This window comes from Herpailurus yagouaroundi, unplaced genomic scaffold (genome assembly GCF_014898765.1).
Source record: "Herpailurus yagouaroundi ecotype Mexico unplaced genomic scaffold, PumYag 28, whole genome shotgun sequence".
Classification (NCBI taxonomy): domain Eukaryota; kingdom Metazoa; phylum Chordata; class Mammalia; order Carnivora; family Felidae; genus Herpailurus; species Herpailurus yagouaroundi.
In genome coordinates, this window is record NW_024412376.1 from 67,597,409 (window position 1) to 67,607,480 (window position 10,072).

A 10,072-nucleotide genomic window follows, 5' to 3' on the forward strand; every position below is an offset into this window, starting at 1 on the left:
ACTTTATGTTCAACCTGATTGGTAAAATGTTTAACATTTTTCAAATAGTGAAGTAAATAATATGTTGAAAACTAATTATTTTTCTTTCAGGATATCTATCTACTTAAGAAAATTCCTTCTTCTCTTTGTCATCTATCCACCTGTTTATACTCAGACTGCAAAGATATATTTAAGGTCATTTATAAGCATCTATCAAAATGTAGGAGGTTGAGATAAGTTAGCAGTGAGAGTGAAAAAAGATCCAATGAGAATGAGAAAGGCTCAAATCAGCAAACACAGTCTACTTCAAGGCACAGTGATAGACCATAAATACACTTTTTTTAGTTTGCAAATTACACTTAATGTTTTGTCACCTAGTCTTTGTTGCTTTTCCAACACTTCCTAAGTAGGAGATTGGGTAGCAGTATTGGGTATAGGAAGTAGTAATCTTAATGAACATGTCTGGGAGTTTTATTTATCCATAAGTTAAACATGAGTCAACTACCTCATTGAATTCTCTTTCAAATGATTTTCTGTGTGCTTGTCGGGAGGATGTGGGATGTTGATGTCATTTGGTCTTTGAGTTTTTTTAATATTTTCACAATTACTTATACAGCCAGAAAAATGCCCACATGCTTTAAAATAAAACATGAAAACACACAAAATAAGGTAATATGCCATACGGTTCTGGGTTGTAGGTGATTTTAAGTTTCCTCTTAAAAATTTTTGTTTTTCTGTTATCTCCAAGCTTACCACAGTGGCAGGGGGAGGGGAGGCAGGGGAGAATATAATAACTTAAAAAACTTATACATTTTTCCATCATTTTTTTCTATGTTTTCCAAGCTTTTTAAAGGGAAAATAAACATAATATGCAAATTTAAGTTTCTTACCACTAGTCAGCCATCAGTTAATTATAAGAAGCTAGTATACAATATTGAGAACATGTATATTTATTAAAACTATCTTTATCCTTTTATAAATTATAAGTACTAGTTGATTTATATAAATGAGCTATATTCTAAAGATCAGAATGAGTAAATGTAAATATTCACTGGTCTGAATCTGTGCTGCAAAACTCAAGTACGATATTTGAATATAAATATGAATATCCCAATACCGTTTACAGACAGCTGCTTACACTATGGAGGAATTAGAAAACTGTTTCATGTGGATAAATGATTAGCATTTGGCAAAAGCTACAATTAAATTTCTGAATAGGGGCCCAGCCTATTCTGAACCTTTTACCATATTACATCCTTTATTCTAGAAAAATTATCCTGGCTTACTATTTCCCAAACACATTCACCTTTGTGCTTCTTTGTGCTTTTGCTCATCCTGTTCATTTTTCCTGAAATGCACTTACCCCATCTCTGACTTTTGAAATCCCATCCATCCACCTTGGCCCTCTTCAGATAACAGCTTCTTCAGAAGAGATTCCCAGACTACCTTGCTTCTGAATCCCTACAGGTTCCTGATGATCTCTTCTCTGTACTCACTTTGTTCATGTCCTTAGGTAGTGAACTTCGTGAAGGTGGGGTCTGTCTAGTGCTCCTGTGAATGCCCTGCAGCCCTGCAGGTGCCTAATATCTGTTTGTTAAACAGAACTGAGTGAATGAATATTGCTAATTATTTTTCCATGTTTGGGATATTCTTTCTAGGTTTTTAGCTATCACTTGTCAGCCAGTCAGCCCACAGATATTCATTATGTGCCTTCTGTATGCCGGGAACCTGAGATACCCAGGTGAAAGAGAAAGGCACTATCTCTGTCCTCAGTTCTAGCTGTTAGGAGGCAGACAATTGACATGTAAACCAATAAATCAATGATAATTTTAGATAAAGTAAATACTCAGAAGGCAATATAGTGAAAAGTACCTTAAGGTACTTCATTAGCTAGGGTAGCCAGGGCAGGCCTTCTAAGCAAAGGACAATTCAGAGCTGAAAACTGAGGGACACAGCCAGGGGAGGATCTGTGGGAACATTATTTCAAGCAGAAGAATCAGGAAGTGTACAAACCCTAAGGTGGGAGTCAACTTCGAGTATTTTGAGTATCCTCAAAGGATGAGGGCATCATACATATACCCTGGTGAAGGAGGCCAGGAGTAGAGAGAGATATTCAGGATAATGACAAGGGCTAGATCAGGGCACTGTGGACCATAATAAGGAATTTGCAATGAGAAACCTTTGGTAGTTCTTAGAAAATGAATATGAACTGATTCATATCCAAATGAATTCTCAATATTGTTTTTTACAGGTATTGGCCATAATGTTCACTACCTTGCTATAATGAGTTAGGTGTTAACTTCAACTTGATTTCTGCAAATATAAAAAAAAGGACCTGGGTGGCTCAGTCAGTTAAGCAACCTTTTTTTTTTTTTTTTAATTTTTTTTTTTAACGTTTATTTATTTTTGAGACAGAGAGAGACAAAGCATGAATGGGGGAGGGTCAGAGAGAGGGAGACACAGAATCTGAAACAGGCTCCAGGCTCTGAGCTGTCAGCACAGAGCCCGACGCGGGGCTCGAACTCACGGACTGAGAGATCACGACCCGAGCCAAAGTCAGCCGCCCAACCGACTGAGCCACCCAGGTGCCCAAGCAACCTGACTCTTGATTTCAGCTCAGGTCATGACCCCAGATCGCGGGATCATGGGATTGAGCCCCATGTTGGGCTCTGCACTGAGTGTGGAGCCTGCTTGAGATTCTCTCTCTCCCTCTGACCCTTGTTCTCTCTTTCTAAAATAATAAAAAAAATTACATGTTGGTAATGCTCAAGTCACTGTAAATTAAAAAATCAGTGTCACTACTACAATATCATTAAAATCAAATGTGTTTCCAGTAAACTACAGTTTTGAGTGTTTTTTTCTGGTTTCTGAGGTTGTTGGGGGAAAAGTGAATTTAGACTACTTCCTCTTTTCTTTTAAATATATTTTTTTTTAAAGTAATCTCTACACTAAGCGTGGAGCTCAAACTCACAACTCCGAGATCGAGAGTTGCTGGCTTTTCTGACTGAGTCAGCTGGGCACCCCTAGACTACTTCCTCTTAAGAGCTATTTAAATGAACATAATTCAATTTGGAGTACTTTTTTAAATTTTTATATATATATATTTTTCTTAAGTAAGTCTACCCCCAATATGGGGGATTGAACTCACATGAATGGGGGATTCAACTCAGGGTTGAACTCACAACCCTGAGATCAAGAGTTGCATGCTAGGTGCCCCCAGTTTGGAATATTTTAATTGATGAAGAATAACATAATACATAATACACGTGCATGTGTATGTCCAAATCACTGAAGTGGCTTAATAAGTATGATTTAATTACTGAGAATGGCAAATAAATAGAATATATCTAATCTTATCAGTCAATGTTGATATGTTGGCCTAATTAATTTGTTTCTAATCTCACGCGGAACAGGCCCAGCGTTTCCTGTCATACGCCTCGTGGGTGGGAGCAGCGCCCGGGAAGGCCGAGTGGAGCTCTACCATGCTGGTCAGTGGGGGACTGTCTGTGATGACCAGTGGGATGAAGCAGATGCAGAAGTGATCTGCAGGCAGCTGGGCCTGAGGTTTGTTTTTATTCTTGTTTTTAAATTTTGGAATCTGTTATTTCCATACCGAGAGGCAGGTGCCATGTATTTAAATTGCACATTTCCTCAGAGGAATAGAAAAAGCCACCTGGTGATCTTTGTACTAGGCTGTAGGCTCCCTGAAGAAAATTTATGTGTACTTATAGGTCTCCCTGTCTGTGTCTGAATCCAATTGATTTTATATCCCTAAGAATCTCAGCCTTTTACTACTGTTCATTAGTGGCCTTTACATTGCTCCTAGGTAATAACCAGCATCCTCAGTCACAGCAACTTACCGAAGTCATCTCATGAAACTGGTTGTTAGGCTTTGACTGAAGTTCGGTTCTTCTCCCCAAATATTATCTAAACTTTTGACTTTGCTTTCTTATTTGTTACGTATGTGCTTAGAACAAAGGATGTTTATTAATGTGCAAGGAAAATAATTCCCACAGGAGGTGTGGAAATGAATGAAGCATATACAATAAAAACAGCAGTATGAAAATCAACATACCATGTTGCCCAAGTTGTGATTATTCTGCAATAGCATGCTGTAATTTTGGATTTTTAATCTGTTTTTCTTTAGTGATTCTGAACATTGGTTTCACAAGCCTAAAAATTTCAAAATTGGTATTTTACTTCAAGTTTGTAAATTTTTTCATTTAGCACTTTGTGGGTGGTAGTGATGGGGGAGGCCTCTTGAGATCAAAGCTTCTCTGTTCATGTATCATATTTTTTTCAATTAAGCATAATCCTTGACAGTGAATCATGATTTTTGAAACTTAAACCATTTATACTCATTTGTTTTGCAATTGATCCCCCTCTTTTTCAAAACTCTGTGTTTATATTGAAGCAATTTAAAGGAAAATATTGACATCTTAACATTTTCCCTTCTTAAAAGTATGTATCTCTTAAAAGTAAGACCACTGTGCTACATGGCCAAATCAACATTATCACAACTAATATAATTGGTAATCATTCTTAACATTGCCTAATACCGCACACATTCAGTTTCCCGTGGTTCTCTCACAATGTCCTTGACCAACAGTTTATCTTAAGCAGAATTTAGTCCACGATCATGCAGTGCATCTGGATGTTGTGTACCTGAAGTCTCTTTGAATCTAGAACAGCCTCTTGTTATTCATGACACTGACTTGCGGAAGAGACAGAACCAGTTGTTCTGGGGAATGTCCTATCTTCTGGATTTGTCTCATTTCTTCTTGCTGGTGTCATTTAGTTTACTCCTCTGGCTCTTGTAATTCCTGAAATAGGAGGCTAGATCCAAATGCTTGATTAGATCAAAGCAAGTATTTTGGCCAGGAACCATCAAAAGGGATGTGTTCTCCTCTTGCATCACAGAACAAACAGGGGTCTTCCCCACTGCTGAGGCTAAGCTTGAGCACGAGCACTGGGTTAAGGTGTCATTGGCCCAGTCCTTCACTGTGAAGATACATAGTCCCCCTGTAACCAATTCTGGGACCTACCCGCTATTTCACCGTTTATGTCAAATTAGGGACCGTTATAGTTGAAAGATATTATCATTATTTTTAAAAATGTTTATTTATTTTTGAGAGAGAGAGACAGAGTACGAGTGGGGCGGGGCAGAGAGAGAGGGAGACCCAGAAGCCAAAGCAGGCTCCTGGCTCTGAGCTGTCAGCACCGAGCCCTGACACAGGGCTCGAACTCACTAACTATGAGATCATGATTGGATGCTCGACTGGACTGAGCCACCCAGGCGCCCCTAGTTGAAAGATATTATTAACATTCAAAGTGAACCAAGTATTTGGTGGCAAGATTATCAAACACTGTTTTTCTATGCAGAACTTCTATTTAGTTAGCTGTTTTATGAATTAAAATATGAATTTCATATTTTAAAACATTCTAGGGTCTGTATGTGTATATTTACTGGGCTATCGCTTGTGTAATCATTGGTGTACTAATTTATTTTCATGTTAGTTACTAAAAAACTTACATCTTTGCAAAAAATTTTAAGAACGTTAAGGGTATAGTAATAGCATATTTAACATTACCAGTTGCAGTATGGATTACTCTGTATTTAAGCTATAAAGCTTTTTAATTATTAATATATTTCTCTGGGGAAGAGGCAGGTTTTATTGCTTAGAAAAATGCAAAAAAATTTCACAGACACACTGTGAATGTTAATTATATTTACAGTCATAGAAATGACCCTAAAAATTTATGTTGAAATGTACAATTTTCTTTAGAGCCAAAAAGTTTTTTTCACTTACATTTTTTCACATTACATTAAACAGGGACCATTTTGACAAACAATAGTCTATTGCATAGAAAGAATGTAGAGATGGAATCCCCAGGAAGACTATATTAGCATTGAACGCATGTGAGGGTCATATGTTTATATCTTTCTTGAGCATTAGCTTATTGCTATATTTAAAAAAAAAAAGTTGATTTATTTATTTTGAGAGAGAGAATGCAAGCGAGGGAGGAGCAGAGAAGAGGGAGAAAGAGAATCTGAAGCAGACTCCCTGCTGTCAGTGCAGAGCCCAACGTGGGCCTTGATCCCACAACCTTGAGGTCATGACCTGAACCGAAATCAAGAGTCGGATGTTTAACCCACTGAGCCAGGCGCCCCTTATTGCTTTGTTTTGTATGAGGAGATTCATGTTTAGAAAAGTAAAAGAAAGGAAAAATATGTCCCAATATACAAGGCAGCAAAACTCCTCCATGAGCCTATGCAACAAGCAACAATTCAGCTTGGTAGACATTTGTTTTTATTGTAAGTATTCTGAGGCCCTGAGCTGATATTGTTTGCTGGATTTCTTTCACTTGATTTAATAATTACCTCATAAGCTTGCATTAAAGCAGTATTCTGCAACTGTGCTTCCTTTAGAATCTGTTTTGCTTACTTAATGGCACAGCCCTCTCAGATGAAATAGTTTTTAATGGCACATGGTTGGTTACAGCGTAATTGTTGCTTGTCTGGATTTATGATTTTTTCTTAAGCAAATTTCATCTCAGTCTTATTTGTTTGTTGAATTCCCAGAGGGAAACTACATCATGCCTCCCTGGAGTGGCAGTTACAATTTCTTTGCGAGACGCTGTTTTTGTTGACTTTCATCTTTTAATGGTGTCTGTAGAGTTTTTGGAGCTGGCAAGCTTCCTAAATACAAAAGAAATTACTGTACTTTTGATACTTCAATTTGATTAACTCAGAGCTTGGAGAAAGATGAGGAACAGGAAAGGAGGCAGCCAGATGTCAGAAAGTTGACTTGAGAATGCATATGTACACAGTGAAGTTTCAGGTGGAGACATTTTAATCAGAATTCCTTTTGTGCAGTTAAAGTTAAAACATTTCCCATGTCTTTCAAAACCCTTAAAAGCATATCTTAGAACTATGACATCATATTTTATTGTGTGGATATGCCATAATTTACATAGGAATTTAAAAATTATGAACACATCTTTCTTAGGGTTTTATTTTTATTTTTTTTTGGCTATGAAATTATCTACAGAACAATTTTATTGAGTGATCAGAATAAAAATCTGGTACAAACTGCTTTTAAAAAATACTTCTTTCCTTTTTTTTATTTTACTGTTCATTAATTTTTTCACATTTTATAGATTTTACCATAAAGATAAACTTCGTACAGGGAGTAATTGAGCAGGAGAGAGACCTTGTCTGGCAGAAGAGGAAATTAGTCCCTCTGTGATTACCTGAAGCCCCAAAGTCATACTGTTAAATGAGAACCAGAATCTTGAGACTTATGGTTCCCACTGTAGAATTTTTTTCTTTCATGTTATAGTATTTGCAAAATAGCCAGGTGTTATTAAGAATAAATACCAATATAGACCTGAAAGAAATAGGGAAGTCAAGAGATAAAGGTAAATTGTAGGGAGAAAATGATGATGACACATTTTAGATAGACTACATTTGAGGTGCCATAGATACCTCATTGAGAATGCCCCCCCCCAAGAGGCTGTAAGATAGCAAAATGTTTCAGAGTTAGCTCTGTTTTAGCCAGACAAGTTTTACTATCCAGTGGTGGTATAATGCTGGGCAAATCATTTAATTTCTGGGCCTCAGTTTCCTCATCTGTATATGGGGATCATAATATGGGGTTGTAGGGAGGATTAAATGAGTTAATACATATAAAGCTGTTAGACCAGTGCCTGGCATGCAGTAAGCATTCAGTGTACATCAAATATCACTATTGGAAAGGCAGGGGATTTGTTCTCCAGAGAGAAACCTAGGATATTGATCATTAAAGACGAGGTTTTTCACTCATAGGTTATAAGTGTCACACACTGATATTTGAAGTGAAAGGACTAATCTTTCATAACCTAACAAACAATAATCTTGCACAATAGAATTGCCTGACTCTATTTTGCATCTACTCAAAGTAGTAACTAAGCCTGGGGATTGAATTAGTTAGATGGTGCTATTTATTTGGTCTTTTTCTATGAAAACAAACTTCACACAAATACAATCAGATTAGCTAAATAGATTTAAGAATGTTTTGGATAAGGATCAGAGGTAGAATCAATTTAGTGTTTATTGGGCATTGCTGTTATGTAGGTCAAATAGCTTTACAGAAAAAAAAAACCTTGATTTATTAAATCAAAGTATTATATTAGAGCACCCCTATTCCACAAATTTATTCTGTGGTCAGAGGGTAAGAAAGTGGGCCACACTGGAAATTTTACTACAAATGAACTGCTGGGGGTTGGTGTGGGAATAATTTCCATAAGGGAAGGACAAAGAACACACAGCTTTATCAAATTCACGTGGCAATTATTTGACTTTAACAGTCCATGAGTTTTATGTTGCTTTTCCCAATATTGCCCAATCTCTGTAAAAGCAGAGTCATCAGCTTCTTTGATGTTCCCTAAAAGCCAGCACAGTCGAGGACACCAGGAAATACTATGGGCTCTGAAGGAATATGTGTATATGTAAAATTATCTTCTTAATTTTAATAAACTCGAAAATGAGCCAGAAAAACCTAGTCTGTGTTGCATTATAGTTTCCTGGTTCACATTTTGGTTGTTGTCATCAGATTTATTCAATTTTTTCTGACTAGTTTATTTCAATTAAACATTTTGTGATCATTAAAATAATATTTATAAATAATGGAAAATATGTAAATATATAAGGAAGACCATAAAACACCCAAGTAGTGTTTTTTTTTTAACGTTTATTTATTTTGAGACAGAGAGAGACAGAGCATGAACAGGGGAGGGGCATAGAGAGAGGGAGACACAGTATCTGAAACAGGCTCCGGGCTCTGAGCTGTCAGCACAGAGCCCGACGCGGGGCTTGAACTCACAGACTGTGAGATCATGACCTGAGCTGAAGTCGGACACTCAACCGACTGAGCCACCCAGGCGCCCCCCAAGTAGTGTTTTAAGAGAGCATTTTTTCATAGATGACTTTCCCCAGAGTCATGACTAGGGGGTTATTCCTCTGTATCTTGTGTTCTCCCTTAAGGAAGAGATGCAGTTCAGAGGCAATTAATTAGGCCTTTTGTTTTTCCCTAGGACCTCTATCACATGATCTTTAACATATTTGAAATACAATATATTTCAGTTACTCTGCCCAGCCTATCTTGAATCACTCCCAGCTAATCATTAATTTAGGGTTGGTTTTGGAGGGGGGTGGGGTAGGGAATAAAAAGACTTCAGTCTGTAACCTTTTAGCCTAAATATTGTACAAAAAATGATACTAATCTTTTAAATCTCTAAAAATATATGTTAGCTAAGAATACATTCCTGTTGTCTTAATTTGACCATTACCTGACCATTTGACCTGTCATTTGTTCAGTAGCCATGAATATTTCTTCTGTGAATAGACTGATCTTCTCCCTTCCCCTACTTTATGTTGGTTGTTTTGTCTTTCATTATAATGTAATTATAACATTATTACTAATTTCTAGGAGTTCTTTTCTTTGATTGCTGTTATATATTACAAATATTTCTTCCTGCTTGTTGGTTTGCCTTTTGACTATGATTATGGTGTGTTTTGCTATACAGTATTTAAATTTATATGTGGTTAAATTACACTTTTTTTTTCTTCTGACTTTTGGGTTTCTTATCTTGCTCAGGAAATCCTCTGTCCCAAGGTGATGTTATTCTTATACTATGGTCTTTTTTATTCTAGTGACTTCTTAACCTTCCTTTCTCCTATCTTTCTTTCTTTCTTTCTTTCTTTCTTTCTTTCTTTCTTTCTTTCTTCTTTCTTTCTTTCTTTCTTTCTTTCCTTTTAATGTTTTTTTTTTTTGAGAGAGAGAGAGAGAGAGATTGAGAGAGAGAGAGAGAGAGAGAGAGAGAGAGAGAGAGAGAATGAGTTGGGGAGGGGCAGAGAGAGAGGGGGACAGAGGATCTGAAGTGGGCTCTGTGCTGACAGCAGAAAGCCTGATATGGGGCTCTAACCCATGAACCATGAGATCATGACCTGAGCCAAATCAGACACTTAAATGACTGAACCACCCAGGTGCCTCCTTCCTTCCTCCCTTCCTTCCTTCCTTCCTTCCTTCCTTCCTTCCTTCCTTCCTTCCTT

At 37.1% G+C, this 10,072-nt stretch overlaps 1 protein-coding gene across 1 annotated transcript in view; it reads left to right on the plus strand.

Annotated features, from left to right (window-relative positions):
* Positions 1-10,072, plus strand: part of PRSS12 (serine protease 12) — a 77,728-nt gene that overhangs the window by 17,488 nt on the left and 50,168 nt on the right. Inside the window, exon 5 of the mRNA XM_040475040.1 lies at positions 3,393-3,543. Within this exon, the coding sequence (XP_040330974.1) occupies positions 3,393-3,543 (151 nt within the window). The remainder of the gene's footprint in view (positions 1-3,392; positions 3,544-10,072) is intronic.